Source organism: Geotrypetes seraphini, chromosome 2 (assembly GCF_902459505.1).
Source record: "Geotrypetes seraphini chromosome 2, aGeoSer1.1, whole genome shotgun sequence".
Lineage (NCBI taxonomy): Eukaryota > Metazoa > Chordata > Amphibia > Gymnophiona > Dermophiidae > Geotrypetes > Geotrypetes seraphini.
In genome coordinates this window covers 45,131,921-45,149,764 of record NC_047085.1, presented here as the reverse complement: position 1 = coordinate 45,149,764, position 17,844 = coordinate 45,131,921, and the positions used below count along the sequence as shown (strand labels likewise).

General features: G+C 42.9%; 1 protein-coding gene across 1 annotated transcript in view; it reads right to left on the bottom strand.

Moving 5' to 3' along the window:
• SNTB1 (syntrophin beta 1) overlaps positions 1 to 16,034 on the bottom strand; it is a 263,297-nt gene extending 247,263 nt beyond the window's left edge. The window contains exon 1 of the mRNA XM_033933947.1: positions 15,357 to 16,034. Coding sequence (XP_033789838.1) covers positions 15,357 to 15,873 — 517 coding nt within the window. The 5' untranslated portion in view covers positions 15,874 to 16,034. The remainder of the gene's footprint in view (positions 1 to 15,356) is intronic.
• Positions 16,035 to 17,844: the final 1,810 nt, after the last annotated feature.

The window sequence follows — 17,844 nt, the reverse complement described above, 5'->3', positions numbered from 1 at the left end:
CTCATTTTTGAAATTACCGGTAGGTGGTTAGGTTATCTCCATTGAAATTTTGGCAGAATTGATTGGGTAAATTAAGTTACCTAGTTTCACTGTGTTTTACTTTTCCATGCACAATGGGTGACTTTGGAAACAGAGGACAAGTTAAGTCACACTTGATTCACAGTTAGGTGTCTAAAATCACCAGAACACAGGTATTTCAAAGTGAGTCTAAGCATACTAGCTCAAATTTTGTGTGGCTGGGTGAAAGCCGATTTTTACTTGCAAGTTTAGGTAAGTTGGCTTAGCTGAAAATAAGCTTGTTTAGCTGTCTGAAATCCGGTTGGCTAAATCAGACACTCAGGCGTGGCCTTAAAATCAGTCCCTCGTTCCCAAGACACATGTTTTGGCCTTGGTTATGTTCAGTGTGAGAAAATAAATATATTCCGACATCTGAAACTGAGTGAAAGATTCTCATTCATAGTTTTTGTTCTTTGATTACATAGAAACTGAAATATCAGTTAAGTAGTAAAGTCTTTTATGGTTAACCAAGGACACGAGAGAGTTCGATGCACTTCAGGGTAAGCCTTCAGTCTTTGTTTCATTGCTTCCTAGGGGGAGGTTACTAACGAGTGTGTGGCACAGAGGTTAGAGGTACAGCCTCAGCACCCTGTGGTTGTGGGTTCAAATCCCATGCTGCTCCTTGTGACCCTGGGCAAGTCACTTAATCCCCCATTGCTCCAGGTGCATTAGAAATAATGTAAGCCCACCGGGACAGATAGGGAGAAATGCTTGAGTACCTGAATGTAAACCACTTAGGTAATAAGTGGTATATAAATCCTAAAATAAATAAATATTCAGACATATATATTCAGGATGACCCAGCCCTGGTTTTACCCCATTCTACGTATAGATTTGTCCTCCTGCTTTTCTTAGGCAAATTACAAAGGGGCCCTTCTACTAAGCTGCAGTAAGCGCTAGCGTGCATGTACCACAGTTATTACATATGGTTGTTATGTTGTTCATATCTCCTATGCCGATGGTGCTTGTTTTGCATTGCTTACAGCCACTTCTGTTATGCATCTGCTTATCCTGTATCCTGTTTGTTCCTCCGGTTGACTTTAATAAAAATGATTTGCAAAAAAAAATAAAAAAAAAGGCAACTGTGGGACGCAGTAAAGCCTCAATGTGCACATGCAAACCACATGCTAAACCCCCCCCCCCCCCCGAGTTTTACTCAGAGGGATGTCTGGGGGGCAGAGAGTGGATGCGACAGCGTGAATCAGTTAGCATCAGGGGTGCTAGGCTGTGCCTCACACAGGGCAGAACTCTAGCTCAGGGTGCTAGTAGCCACATGCAGGTAAAAATTGCTCTAAAATTACCCCTGAAAGTATTTCCTTCCTTCTGTCAGAAAAACATTGATACTCAGCTACTGACAGCTCCCAAGAGCAAAGGCATGAGTCTTAGAGTGCAAACATTTCTTTTCATAATTTCTAGTTCTTAGGCGGTTTACAGTATATCCACATACACAATAAGGAATTCCTTTTTTTCTGCATGTACTATATATATAAAATGTATGTACTATATATATATAAAATATGCATGTACTATATGCATATAGTATTATATGTATGTACTATATGCATATAGTACTATATGCATATAGTACTATATGCATATACTATATGCATGTACTATATATATAAAATGTGCATGTACTATATATATATAAAATGCATGTACTATATATATATAAAATGTATTTATTTAGGGGTCCTTTTATTTAGGTGCGCTAACTGGTTTAGCGTGCACTAAAGATTAGTGTGCGCTAAATGCTAAGACATCCATTACAAGACCATAACAAGTCCATAACTTCCGGCCAACCCGATTTTATTAACAGACTACTTATCCCACTTACCCCCCCCATCGTACATTACGCTCATCTAATCAAAACTTGCTCTCCATCCCTTCTTTAAGATACATTAACACTATGCGTACTAGCATTTTTTTCTGTTACGGCCCCTACCATCTGGAACTCAGCACCAAATTATATAAGAGAAATTACATCCCTTGATAAATTTAAAAGTAACTTGAAGGCCTTTCTTTTTAAAGACGCTTTCGGTGTATAATAGTCCTTCTAAGGACGGTAATGGAAATCAGTTCCTTGCCATTTTTTTTTATCATTTTTAGCCTATTTTACAAAATACTAGACTATTTATTTTATTGCTCCCCTTCCTTTTATTTTGGTCCTTCTCCCCCTCTTTTTCTTTATACAAATTGTATTTCTGCCCTTTTCCATCCTGTATCGGTAAGTTAATGTTTGTCAGTGCGTTCGAATGTTTGTAGCATCATTTGTAATTTGTTTTTATCGTACGCTCTTTTAATACACATTTTTATATTATGAATTCTGATAAGGTGATATATCAAATTTTTAAATAAACTTGAAACCTGAAACCTATGGCCATCTTAGCATTTAGCACGCACTAATTTTTAGCGCATGCTAAATCGGTTAGCGCACCTTAATTAAAGGACCCTTAATTTGAATTCATTTATTTTAAATTTATTTATTTACCCCCCTTTTTTTTTACAAAACCATAGTACGGTTTTTAGCGCCAGCCGTGGGGGTAACAGCTCCGACGCTCATAGAATTCCTATGAGCGTCGGAGCTCATACCGCTGAAGCTTCGTAAAAGAGGGTGGAGGGAATATGACAAAACATGTTATTATGGTTACCGTATTAGGATTATAGCTGTGATTATTCCGCTAGATGTGTATATGATATCAATAAAATTGTTATAAGAAAAAAAAAAAAATGCTCTGATGCCAAAAGAGTTAACAGTCAAAACCAAAAAGTTCCCCCTAACCCAAAAGAACACAATGGAGGATAGAGACAAGCAAACCAACCAGGCCAACCTATTACTAATTAATAAGTGTGAGTGGGATACCCTCAGTCTCACAGCCTGCGTATAGGAACAAGTCCTCAAAGCACCAGCTGTCACAATCAAGACCCACAAAGGTATTTATTTGTGAAACATCCCTGGGTTACCCAACTAAATTGAACTAGTGCACAACAGTGCTAAGTGAAAAAATGTGAGAAATAAACCCCCCCCCCAAAAAAAAAAAAAATCACTAAAATGCAGTGGGATGGTTCGCATGTCTCTATCCCCCATTCGGACAGTATTTACTGATATAATAGAAGAGATTAGGAAATGCTTAAATATTGCCACATAAATTGCTTCTCTAGATCCTGTAATCTCATTCCAAGCGACAATTGTTTTATTTACAGTACACCCATTTGGAGCTGGTTTCTACAGTAACAATCATTAGCCAGGGCATGTTCCAGCTTCAGAGTTATTCCCATTCTTTTCTTAGAACTGGTTGATTGATGTACGGCGAAGGCAGAGACGGTGTAACAACAGAATTCGAACTATGCTGCTTAGCAATTAAAACGCTATATGGTGATGTCCCTATTAGCTTCCCCGGATTTACTTATCTTGATCTTTATTTGGCATTTGATATACCGCAAGTTTGCCTATAAGGCTTCTAAGCAGTTTACATAAAAGTAACATGTGCAGAATACTCAAAACCAATTAAATATTGCCAAAAGCATACAAAATAATGTGTACCGCACGAGAGGCCTATTAGATAGAACTGCGGAACGACGCGACTCTAACAACCAGACCCTACCATTCCGAATTCTGAGAGATATAAAATACAAGATATCTCACAGCAAATTGTTCAGCCACAAAATAGCAAAAGTGTGGAACTCGCTTCGCACCGGAATTTGCACAATGGTTTTGCAAAAATCTACAAAACTTGGCTTTTTTTTTTTTTTTTTACTGTTCAAAAAGTTTTATTGATTTTATATATGAGAAGAAATATAAAGCCAACAATATGGGTGTTCAAAAGAACACAGAATAACAATAGCATTAACAAATGTGAAGAATTCTCCACCAGGCGTCCAAAACGACTCAGACTGATAATACAAGTCACCCAAAACAAAGACAACGTTAGAGGTCAACTTCTATTTATGATATATTACCTCAAACTGTATGTACAATTTGATAACAATTTTGATAAATTTATGCCGCTTGTACAATTCTTTGTAACATATTTACAGTAGCTCCATACAAAATTCTATGTAACAATATATTGCCAGTTTCCCGCCTAGAAATCTCATTAATGAGGATTCAGCAGGATGTAAGATTGTACATAACATGACAGATATTTCAAAGGCGCAAGATCTACTGTCTCATGCTATGTTAAACTAAACCTTAAGTTTATATACCGCATCCTCTCCACGGAAGTGGAGCTCGGCACGGTTTACAAGAACTTAAAAATATAAGGAGAGAAAGGAAAAGGTTTACATGAGCTTATATATAGAATGGAAGAGTAAGGGGGAAAATAGAATGACACGTTAGAGAAGAGCCAAGTTTTCAGTTGCTTGCGGAATAGTTGGAGAGAGCCCAGGTTCCGCAACGGGATAGTAAGGTCGTTCCAGAGCCCTGTGATTTTGAAGAGAAGAGATTTTTCCAGTTTACCTGCATAGAGAAGACCGCGTAGAGAGGGGAAGGATAGTTTATATCTTTGGGCGGGTCTGGTGGAGTCAGGACTCGAGGAGTTAAAGGATAGTGGGATTAGGGGGAGGAAGGATGCCGTGAATTACATTACATTAGTGATTTCTATTCCGCCATTACCTTGCGGTTCAAGGCGGATTACATTCAAACTAAAAACAAGAATTACATTCAAATTAAAAGGAATAGAATAAGCGATGACATAGAATTTTTTAAGGTAATAAACATTGGATAAAGAGTTACCAAAGAGAAGTGGAGGTCTTTAGGAGATAAGAATATGGTGAAATTATGGGTTTTAGATAACATTTGATAGATAAAAGTGTTGCTAAGAGTAAGAGATTTTAAGAGTGAATGATCTTAAAAGCCAGGCAGGAGCATTTGAAATGGGTTCTGGAAATCACTGGGAGCCAGTGAAGATTGGACAGGAGTAGGGAGGCATGGTCAGATTTGCGTTTTGCAAAAGATCAACTTGGCTGCAGTATTCTGGATAAGCTGGAGTCTTTGAAGACTTCTTTTTTTTGTTAGGCATAAGTAAATGGCATTGCAGTAGTCAAGTTTGGAGAGGATGATGGATTGGACGAGGACGGCGAAATGTTTTTGGCGAAAGTAAGATCTTACTTTCCTCAGCATGTGGAGGCTGAAAAAAAGGACTTGTGACCAATTTAAATGTGGCCATTTTATCACAGGGCACCTAGGCTAGAAGGGCAGAAAGGTACAGCAGTGGGACATGAACCAGGCATACTTGAATATCATGCCTACTGCTCTAACTGCTAGGCTACGCCTCCATTCTGGGCCTCTTTGATTTCCCTTGTGCTCTAGCAGGGTGCTAGGAGTGAAGAGAACCCTTCCTCTCCCCAGCCGCTCCTGCCTCTAGTGGCTCTATGGTAAAAATAGCTGCCACCACCTCTCGTGGTAGACTTGTGGTACTACTTCTAGAGAAGGCAGTAAGTAGGGAAATTCTGTACATGGGGGTGCCTAGTGGCACCTAGCCAATTTCCATGTGCCACTTAATTCTTTTTAATGAGGTTAATTGGCATTTTAATTGAAAACACCACTAAAACATTATTTTTAAAAAATGATAAAACATTAAGTTGCATGCAGATATCGGTATAGCGCTTAGCGATGCCTACAAAGGGACCTACCCATGTCTAGCTGAAAAGTAGGTGTGGTTAAGGGTGGAGTATAGGTATGCTATGTGTTAGGTGCATTTTAGGCATCCCTCTTGCCGGCCATCAGACAAAGGTACGGGGGCATTCGGTGGGTTTGGATGGTGACAGGGGGACCTTGGGGTGTCAGGAGGCATTCAAGGAGTGTCATGAGGATCTTAGGGTGTCGGGGTATGGCAGGGGTGGAGTCGGCGAGTGTTTGGGGGGCTTTGGGGGATGATGGAGCCAGTGGCAGGAGGGAGTGGGCATTCCTACTGCCGGGGATGTCTCGAGGGTGTGGTGGTAGGAGAAATTGGGCACTTCTCCTGTCATGAAGATTCAGGGGTGGGGGACTTCAGGGGTTCCAGCAGGAGGGAGGGGGCATCCCTCCTGCCAGGCAACTTTGCAGGGGGGATGGGTTCCCTGCCACGGCTACTAAACTGATCACTGCAGGGAAATTTGCTTGGGCGGCTGCTGAGGCTGGGTTTCCTATACAGAATCCAGCCCTAAGTGTAGATAGTTTGGAAGTTGGTTTCGTAAGCAAGGTGCCACATAGAAAAAGCCTTCAATCTTGTTGATTCCCACTTGGTCTTTTTTAACAGATGGTATCATCACTCTGTTGTCTTGCAATGACATAGGTATATGTATGGGAGACTAGCCTGGTTTGCTAGGAGAAATTAGCACACATACCCCTTTCATAGAAAAAAAAAAACAACAACAACCCACTTTGCTTTATTGTTTGCCTCACTCCATTCAAAGAATATAGCTGTGGTTTACCTCAGCCAGCTGCTACAGGCATCAGTCTGTTTTCCCAAGGCCTGCCTCTGCCAATGTTTAGGGAGAACTTGAGAGTTCCTCTTTCTCTATCAGGGACCTCTCTAGAATAAACCCAGCCTGGGGCAGAAATACCTCTCTCCTGTGAGTCCCACTCCTGTGACTCAACACTGACCTCCATAGCCAAGTGAATGCTGGGACCTGTAGTTCCACATTTGATTAGCACCTCCTGATGCCCGAGGGTATAATATAAAATCCTTGATTTCTCTGTGGAAACAAGAACCTTTGTAACCATAACCCATCGCATGAGTACAAAGTTTCAAAGAGTTCTCTGCTGTCTTTGGGACCACATCAGACCTCAGCTCCATAACAATTCGGCCGTAACATTGAAAAAGCAGCGTGGACGTGCCATGGTGTCAGGGGAGGGGAAAAAATTGATTTTATCTGTGAGGGCTGTGGTTCTATCCTTTTTTTTCCTTTCCAGAGCTCCAAATGTTCTGAGCGTGCAAAGGAAAAAGACTGACCCTTTTCTAATACTTTTCTGAATTAAGACAGACCAAAAGGTATCATGTGCTATAATGCCCAGCATGTTCCTTGTGGGAGATGGCCTAAAATTTAGTTAGATTTAGTACACCATTTTTGCAAATAATGGAAATAATGTACATACACAGAAGTACAGGAGCAGAAAGGCTTTGTTGAGTTTCTCAAAGGATTAGATTCACGAACCTGCCCAATCGGGCCTAATCCGAGCAGGTCCGATGAATTCTTAAAACAAAAATATGCAGATGGGGGCGATCGGAGGAACGTCCCCATCTGCCTGCCCGGATCGCTGGTGTGCGATCCCCATGCATGCGCAGACCATCCGCTTTCTCTGTAGATGGACTGCGCATGCGTTTTATCTTCGTTTTTTTTTTTTTTTTTTACTGTGCTTATTTTTTTCAGGCCCCGACTCTCCTGCTCCTGTTATCCCTGGCGGCAGCAGACTCTTCCCTTTACCGACACTCAGCTGGTCATGCCCTGCTTTCTGTACCTTCCCTGCAGTGTGAGCCCACAGGTTTAAAGCAGGGCTGCACTGCGGCAGTTTTATTCGTGGTTTTAGGGATCTGCCACCATTTTTTACTAAAGAAACTGCGAATAACCAGCGATTTTAGGGCAGGCAAGCAATTTGTCAGACGAACTCTCGCTACCACCCTCTCCCCCAACTCTTGAAAGCCAAGTAGGTCGGACATTTGCATCCTCGGAATCCCCAGCCTGCTGCTACTGAACTGGTACCAGTATAAAACTGGGGAGGGGGGAGGGGAAACCCCGCAGCTGCTTGCCAGAAAACAGGGGTGGGGGGAGGGGAAAGCGGCCAATATCGGGCTGAACTGACTTATGCAAATCCTGCAGGAACATCAGCACCGCAGCCGCCAGCACGTGGGCACTGAACGGGGATGGGTGGGGGGGGAGGGTTGCTCTTTTGCTGTTCTTGTTGTTCTCTTTGCTGTTGAGCTCTTTGACAAATAAAAGTGGTAAGAGAGGGGTGGAGGGAGGGAGGGGGTAAAAAAAACCAACAACCAACCAATCCAAAATAAACCCCAAACCAAACAATTAGTAAACGAGAAAGAGGTGGCTATAGTGCAAGCCCGTCGCCACTGGCTCCCGCCCTATTCAGCCGGACTTCATGACTGACAGACATGATCACCAATAGATATTGAGAGAGGCATGAATGGCGTTCCCCTAGAGTGAATAGAAATTTAGAGGGGGCAGGCAAGCAACCAGCGATTTCAGGGCAGCAAAGCAACCATGGATTTCAGGGTATTCTACAGAACACTAAACAGAAAAAATTTGAGTGATGACGTTTTTTTTTTTTTGGGGGGGGGGGGGCAGAGACGGCGGCTGAAAAATCGCAAATAATCGAAACCACAGATACGGAAACCACAAATACGGATGGAGAAGTGTATACATTGATTATATGGAATAAAATTGGATGTTTATAAAGAAGAATAATGGCTCATGCACAAGTCAATCAGAATATAAATGTCAAATGGTAAATAGTGAAGTTTGACCTCTGCCCACTGCCCCACCCCACTCTCTGCTTCTCTTTTATAGAGTGCCTTTCGGGCAGAATCTTGATTTCTTGCAGCTTTATGGATTAGGCGAAGCAGTCTTTGTCTTAAAAGCAGATTTCTTGCCGCCTTAGCTCAAAGCCCTTTCTTTCCTCTCACTTGTGTCTTGATGTGACTTAAAGCTCCAAGGAATAGGAACAGCCCACTGTGAGAGCCTGCATAATTTGTGCAGCCAGAGCATACATGAATTATATACACATATTCAAAGGTCAAGTACGCACATACTGTTTCTTTGAAAATTTTCTCCCTGAAAATACCCATTTATGTTTACACCGGTTATTTCAAAAGCATAGAATTTTTGAGAATCCAAGTATATATGCATAAATCAAACCTTGTTCCAACTTGCCCATCGAGGGTAAAGGTTGTATGAAATATCACTCATCACTCATTTTCCCCTATGCCACCCCTGTAAACGCCATTCATCGAGTAAGTCCCTCTTATCTGTATCCTCCACCGCCAATTCCAGACTCTGTCCCTTCTTTCGTGCCGCGCTGTATGTCTGGACGAGGCTGCCAGAGTCAATACATCATACTCCATCTCTATCAGTATTCAAATTCAAGCTACAAGTCCACTTCTTTGAAGCTGCTACTCTTAAATCCCACTCACTGCCAGATACCTTCTACCAGAATCTCCCCAAACCTGAAATATCCTGCCTATCTGTCCAAATTAGATTGTAAGCTCTTCAGAGCAGGGACCGTCTATTGAATGTTAAATGTACAGCACTATGTATGCCTTTCAGGATCTGACGCTTATAGCATCTACCACCTGCTGCTCACATCACTCTCGGCTCCCTTCTGATGTCACATCCTGGTCCCATGACAGGAAGTGATGCTAGAAGGGAGCTGGAGAACATTTACAAAGGTGCACTGTGGGGCGGAAAGTAAGAGAGGTGCCAACACTGGTGGTGACAGACTCTTGCGTACACGATGTACACGCCATCTATTCTAGAGTATATTTCTTTTCTGAATTATTTCTTATGAAGAAAATTTTAAAACTAAATTCTGGAATCTCTCGCAGCACGCTCAGAATCTCTTTGTGGCACACCACTGTGCCACGGCACACAGTTTGCGAGACACTGATCTAAATGTTAATTATTTGTACGGGTGCTGAGCACGATTCTATAAACTGTGCATAACTTTGGAGGCATTTAAGAGAATTGCTCTAAGCGCTATCCTTTTGGGTGATAATTTTTTAGGCATCATATATAGAATATGTCCCTAAGGCTCTAATTCTATAAAATCCACCTAAAGTTAGGCACCTAACTTAATTGATTAGTCGACTAAATCAATGCCAATGGCACTTAACACCTCAGAATTGTCTTTAATTGAACTTAATTGGATGTGAGGAGCCTAACTTGGTAAGTGTCTAATAGTCTGAAGTAGGTGCCTAGTCCAATGCGCCTACCACAAAGTAGGTTTAGTTAGGGGGCAGATCAAGGGCATGTATTTTATGTAGGCACCTGTTCTGGACTTGGGCATCAGTAGGCACCTAACTTAAGCGCAGATATTTAAGCCAAGAAAACCCTGGCACAAATAGGGCACGCCTAAAGTTAGAATGCTTAGTGATGCGTAAGCATGGTTCTAGAAAGTATGCCTAAGTTTTATACAACAAATCAATCAGCAGTATAACTACTCAAAACACTAAAAGAAGGCCAACAGTAGAGCAAAAAGGTCCCAACTTGCTCATAAAAAGAGATGAAGACTCTATATCTCAAGTGCCCAAAACCAATAACCAGAGCAAATCTAATCTAATCTAATCTAATCCTTAGGTTTGTATACCGCATCATCTCCACGTTCGTAGAGCTCGACGCGGTTTACAGTAGGAGAAATAGGAAGGAACTACAACAGAGGGTTAGAGGTAGAAGTGTGAAGAAAATTTAGAGGACTTGGGATGCCAAGATAGAAGAGTTTCCTTGATTCCTAAGTTGGAGGGAGACTTACATTTTTTGAGAAAAGCCAGGTTTTCAGATGTTTGCGGAAAACTTGGAGAGAGCTCAAGTTCCGAAGAGGGGTGGCAAGGTTGTTCCAGAGCTCAGTGATTTTGAAGTGGAGGGAGGTCCCTAGCTTTCCTGTGTGGGAAACGCCTTTTAGCGAGGGGAAGGATAATTTTAATTTGTGAGAGGATCTGGTGGTATTAGGGTTTGAGGAATTCCAAGAAAGAGGGATAAAGGGAGGGAGGATACCATATAGTTTTATATATTTTTGTAAATCCGGGTTCAGACCGGATCCTAATGTAACGAATGTAAACCGCCTAGAACTCTTTGGGTATGGCGGGATATAAGAACCTAATAATAATAATAATAATAATAATAATAATATATATAGTTATATAGTAGTTATATAGTTATTATCATAGTTATTAGGCTTATACCAGGGCTATCATTGATAAATGTCTTATTTTCTCTGTGAGCAGTAAATGAATAGTATACGTATTAACTTATGCTGTATGGTACTTAGCTCAGGTCAAATGTCACGCCCAGCTTGCCTCCCCGACGGAAGATCTCCGTTTCGCTCTAATCAGAATATTAAGAGCTTCTTCAGGACAGCATTATGTTAAGCAATTATTGAATATTAATACCCGTGGCTCTTATAACCGTGGTGTTATGTTCACCGGCTACTAGTTCAAAATCGTCACAAGCACTTTCAACACTGTAGAATTCGCTGAAACCAAACAAAAAGTAAAGTTTCATATGTTAAGACTTATTATCTGGGAATTGCGGAGTCCAATATGACTTTCTATGAGCTTCAGAATGCTGTGCGGTAGCTTAACACCCACGAGCAGACACCCTCACTCGATCTTTAATTATTTTAAATTTTGTCTTTTATATTTTGAAAGTTTTTGTAACTTTTATAGAATCATGCTTAGCGCTGCACTTGTCAGTGCCTAATTTTTAGGCACCGTATAACGGTATAGAATTGGGCCTGAAGGGCCAGATTCTGCAACTGGTGCTGGTATCGGCCAGTGCCTCCAACACCGGCGACAGCTGCATGTCAACCCAAGCGCCGGCACTGGTTGTGGAATCGCAGCCAGGTCAAACGTACGCGCCGGAAATGTAGGCCAGGGCTTTGACGGCCTACATGTCCAGCGCCTATGTTTAATGCGAATTGCATCTATGGATGCGCATACCGGCGGCCTACGGTCATTTCCGGAATTAACCACACCTCCGTCGACCTTATGCTCCACTAGACGCCTCCGTAGATGAGATTACACTGCCATAAATGTAGGCACTGGCGGGTACCTATCTTTTCTTTTAAATGGGATTTTAATTGTTTTTTAAAGACACAGTCAATTACCACGTTGCTTAAAGGCAATTAAACCAATTAGGTTAGGTGGCGGAAGGCACCTACTGCCACCTATTTTCTTGCGTTGCTTTCAGAATCAAGGCCTACGTGCATAACAGCAACAGGGTATACACTTAGCTGGAGCATGGGCCTATAAGTTACACATATCGCATGGCGCTTTTAGGCTTACCCATTTAAACCTGCCATAAATAAACATAACATAAGAATTGTCATACTGGGACAGACTGAAGGTCCATCAAGTCCAGTATCCTATTTCCAACAGTGGCCAAACCAGGTCCTAAGTACCTGCAGGCCAGAGGGAGAAAAAAAAATCATTACACAGGAATCTACGACCAGAAGACGAGTAGAGATGGACAAGGGACAACCACAGGTGAGGCACCAAAAGAATCAAACTGCCCTTGGAACTGTGGGCACAAGCTTTAAATTCTGAGACTGGCCCAGAATTGTTTAGCAAACATTATCCCAAATGGCACAGCTTTATCTTCATTTCTGCAAGATTTTATGACCCCTGAGGTAGGCAGTGGTCTGCCGAAAAAAGGTCCTGTGTTGAGTCCATTTTTATATCATCGGGGTGGTCTTCCAATAAAATAATTTTTTTTCATTTGGACCCTTGTATTATTTTGGTGCTTCCCATGTGGTTGTTCATTGTCCATCCCTACTCCTCTTCTGGTTGTGCTGCAAACACTTGCCATGTACCATACAAATCATGATAATAATATTCAGAATAATAAGTCAGGCTCCCTTTTTTCAAGCCGCGGTAAAAGATCCAACACTCATAGAATTCCTATAAGCGTCAGCGCTTTTACCGCAGCGGCTGGTATTAAAAAAAAACACCCTACTTTGGCTTGATAAAAGGGGGGCTCAGTTTGATCTACATGCCAAGTGAAAAGACCAGAGATGACAGCCAGTGAACTAATTCTGCACCATTGCACATGAGAAGGTCATGGCTGCTTGCTATGCTTTGCTGTTGACTACCTTTCCAAACAGAGTCCGCGCAGTGTCCGTTAGAAAAAATGGGATCCCCTAACATAGTTTCAAAATACTTTGCAATTGTTTAAACATTTAATATGACCTTTGAAAATACATTGGTATAATGGGCTTTTGTTCTTAGTTAATTCATAATTTGTGTTCAAAGTGTCCTCTGTCAACCTTGACACATTCATAAAGTCTTCGATGCCACTGAGCTGTCGGCCCAGTGAATTCTGGGGTTTTATTAATTAAGAGCTCAACTGTTTTGCCAAATGGATACACTGGAGTTCCATCCTGTCTCAAATTTCAGGCAGAATATTCTACTGAAATTTCAGGCAGAAGTTTTTGTATTATTTGGACAAATGCTGGGGGGTCCCTTTTTTTCCATACAACCTCTAGAAAGAGGCTCTGCCAAGAACAGAATATGTAAAGATAGAAAACTTGGTGCTGGGCTCTGTGATTTTTATTCAACACCAGCACATACTACCCCACCCCCAACTTTAGATAACTATTGCGCAGTTTTTAGCACTGGCTTTGGTGGTAACAGCGCCGACACTCATATGCATGAGATCTATTTGCATGCACTGCTTTCAATGCATATTCATTGGGGAAATCCTGAAAACCCGACTGGAATACGGCTCTCGAGGACCGGAGTTCCCTACCCCTGCTCTATTAGGATTCCCTGTATATCAAGGGTCTCAAAGTCCCTCCTTAAGGGCTGCAATCCAGTCGGGTTTTCAGGATTTCCCCAATGAATATGCATGAGATCTATTTGCATGCACTGCTTTCAATGCATATTCATTGGGGATATCCTGAAAACCCGACTGGAATATGGCTCTCGAGGACCGGAGTTCCCTGGTCTAAGCAAAACAATAGATTATGACAGCCACATTAACTCAAAGAACCATCAGCACATACTTGAACTTGCGTTTTTGTAGAATTTTTGTGTGACAAACATGATTGTTAAGTTCAATTATCTAGGTCTGGAGGGTGGGGGTGGTCTGCAGGCTAAGGACATGAAAGTCAATTGGGGGGGGATGTAAGTCTGAAGGTTCACCTAGGGTGCCCATTGCCCGGGCACTAGCTTTGGGATAGAGACTGTCATTAATTCAAGTGTGGTGTAATGCACAAGATGTGACTATAATCTGTCGCTTGCAAGACAGCTCATAGACTTTAGGGCAGGGGTCTCAAAGTCCCTCCTGGAGGGCCGCAATCCAGTCGGGTTTTCAGGATTTCCCCAATGAATCTGCATGAGATCTATGCGCATGCGCTGCTTTGAATGCATATTCATTGGGGAAATCCTGAAAACCTGACTGGATTGCGGCCCTCAAGGAGGGACTTTGAGATCCCTGCTTTAGGGCGATGACCCCTTGCTTATCCCCTCCTTAACCAGCTCCTCCCCTCTCCCTAACCAAGTTTTCAGATCTCAATGCCACTGTTGAAACAGGAAGCTCTCTTGTAAGTCAAGTTCAACTTTCATGCAAGAAACCGACAAAACAAAAAGATGACAACAAAGTCCATCAGATTTTCACATTTCCTGCATCGTCCCAAGACTAGAATCCATCTCCTATTCAGGTGAAGCACCAGCATAATTGCCAGGCATCTGCGCTTCCCTTCTGCCTTCTGAATATTAGTTAACACGTTTGGAAATATCATTTGCAAGGCAGCAGAGCTTGCTAAAGAGCAGTGACAGATCAAGCAATCAAGTCTGTTTCAGAATCCAAAGAACCTTATCGCAAATTAAGACCCGGTGTTATAGAATCTGTTTCTCTCCGACAAAGTGAGCTGGCATTTGTGACAGGAGCTGCACCCTATCACATGATGCAAAGTTTTTTTGTCCCGCGCAGCCATAGGGAAATAATCCTTCTTAGTTTCCTGCCCGTCCAGCACACTACAGTGATTTAATTCCCTCTGCAGTTCTTCTTTGTATCGCTATCTCTTTGCTGCCAACCTCAGCGTTTAAGATCTCTTAAAGATATCATTCATCTAAAGCGTGTTCCGTTTCATTTACCAAGCCTGAAACATCTGTATTACATTACATTAGGGATTTCTATTCCGCCATTACCTTGCGGTTCAAGGCGGATTACAAAAGGTTAATTTAAAAAACAGAGTTACAATGATTAGCTAGAGAGGTAAGTTGTAGATCTTATGAACATTTAGCGGGTTGTTGAGGGTGGGGTGGTTTGTAAGAGAGTTAATAGGTGGTCATAGTGGAGATTCTTTTGTTATTATTAGTGCAGTAATGGGTAGATCAAATGTCAGTTTTAGAGTTACTAAGAGGTCGTGGTGTTATTGCTGCTTCAGGAATTTCTTGAAAAGTGTGGTTTTTATTTCTTTTCTGAACGTCCTATAGTCTGGGGTGTATCCTGCTACCTGTCACCATTTTTTTTCTCTCTCTCTCTCTCTCTATGTTCTTACCCATTTTTCATTTGCGGGCTTGGCTTTTCCCTGTTCATCGTTATACCCCCTTTTTCCCTTCCAAAATCTTAGAGCCCATAGGCAGTCCTACCTTCCAGGGTCACTTCTTTGCCGGCTTTCTTCAGCGCCTGCACCGCCTCGTCATGCGTGGCGTCTCGCAGGTCAACGCTGTTCACGCTTAGGATGGCATCGCCCACGTAGAGCGACTGGGTCTGGTCCGCCGCCAGCCCCTTGAAGATCTTGCTGATCAGGATGGGCATCTTGTTCTCCTTGCCCCCTTTGATGCTGATTCCGAGCCCCCCCAGCTCCTGCTTCACCACCTTGATGCACCTTTTCCTGTTGGCAATCGCCTCCGGCACTTGCTCCGGCAGGTCGGTGAACACAGTCCTGACCCCCTTAGGGCTATTGCCACAGTCGGGACCCGGGCTGTTTCCATATGCCCCATTGGGGAGTCCATTGAAGCCGACATTTTCTCCCCTGTCCTCACAGCTTAAGGTGAGAGTCTCTCCATCTAAGTTTGCCAAAACTTTGTGCCAGCGATCCCTCACCAGGACCTCGAGGAAATCACTCCTCTGCACCCTGCCCGTCACCGCCGCTGCTACAGCCATCTTTGCAGCATTCTTAAAATGCCAAGTGATCGAAGACAGGACTTTACTCAGAGAGTTCAGAGCGGACTGAAATAGTTTGAGAGCCAACTAATGGCTTTTTTTTTTTTTCTTGTCTGATCTTCTGATGGGGGAGGGCGGAGCAAAGTTGGGAAACCTGAGAAGAGCTGGAGCACGAACAGCAGAGTAAATAAGCCACTTCAAAGGGAAGTCACAGGGACCTGGAAGAGAAATCCACCTCACCTGTATCAGACTCGGCAGCGCCAGCAACTGATTCGCCCCCCCCCCCCCCCCCCTCCGAGCTTTCTCTTCTCTTCACTTCTTTTCCTTTCCTGCTCAGGGGGGATAAGACATTCCTGAATGAATGTGGAGGACAAGCGCCATCTAGTGTATCTTTCAGATGCTTGGCAAAATTTAGTGGGTCTGGTCCTGAATGAAGTTACATTACATTAGAGACTTCTATTTCGCCATTACCTTGCGGTTCAAGGCAGATTACAAAAGAGTTATAGAAGGTGGGTTACAAAAGAAGATCTCTGGTCATTTCCGGAGAAAGTAAAGAGTAGATCACGTAGGTTCGGGGAGTCAGGAAGACTATGGAAAGAAGGAGGTACTCGTGGTGTTGATGTATAGTGTTGATGTATAGTATTATATTTTTATATACAGTCAAACCTCGGTTTGCGAGTAACCCGGTTTGCGAGTGTTTTGCAAGATGAGCAAAACTTGTCTCGCAAACCGAGTGTTGACTCGATTTGTGAACACCTCCCTCCCCCCCCCCCCGATAGCCAGCATCGCTCCCCCCCCTGCTCGAACCTACACCCCCCGCTCTTCACTTAGAAAGCAATTCTATAACAATGTGCCTATACCGCTAATTAGGCTCCTAGAGAGTGCCTCTGTGGTGCCTATTCTATAACAGAAAGTAGCTAGTCAATATTCAAAACGTGGCAATTGGTGGGGGTTTTTTTTTTAACACAGACTGATGCAGGCAGAATTAACCCAAGATATTCAATGCTGGGCCATGTCTGGGTACCAGCCCTGAATATACGGTGCTAATAACATGAGCATTCACACTCTGCCACTGACAGCTTCACCCATCAACCAGTAATCACACAACCCCCACAGCATTTTGCTCACACTCCTAGGGAGATATTCAGTGTCAATACTAGCTCCCGTTAAGTCTTTAAACTCGATAACATCCTCCACACAGGACCCACGGAAGTGACAGGCCATGGTTCCCCCTCGCAGCAGTGTCGCCTATGGGTATTTATGTATTAACTGCTGATCTGCCAGCTCCAAGTGGGCCGATACCCCATTTTCCGCCCCCCCCCTTCCAAAAGCTGTGACCACCTCCCCCAACCCCAAAAGCTCAGCCAAACCCTCCCAATTCCACATAAAACCTGGAAAAACAACCCCCCAACACTGACACAAAACACACAACCACCACCCACGGGAGGGAGAATTTGTTCCTGAAGAAACTACTCTACTCTTCCCTTTTCTTCACAAAACTCCCTCCAACCCACCAAACCACCAAACATTCAACCAATCCTGCCACTGCTTTATCCCCCCATCTCCTCTAACCCTCCCCATCCCTTTCTTCCTTACAAGCTCTGTCCATTAACCCTTTCTTATCACCTTTCCTATTCTTGGCAATTCTTACTCTACAATCACCTAATATATCCCCTCACACCATCTGCTCTTCCCCCACCCCCTTTTTCACCTACCCCCACCATCTAATAATTATTAATAACAGATAACCTCGGCTCAGCTAAAGCTGTATCACACCAGTCTGGTGTTTTTCATAATATTAGCATTCACACTGTCTACTGACAGCCTCACCCATCCACCAATAATCACACAGCTCAGTTATATTGGGAATAAATCTTTGGCCGCAGCTTTATTAACTATCTTAATATTATCTCCACTTAAATGCAACTTGTTTGTTGTGAAGAAAAGCTGAACGTATTATTCCAGTTGTTT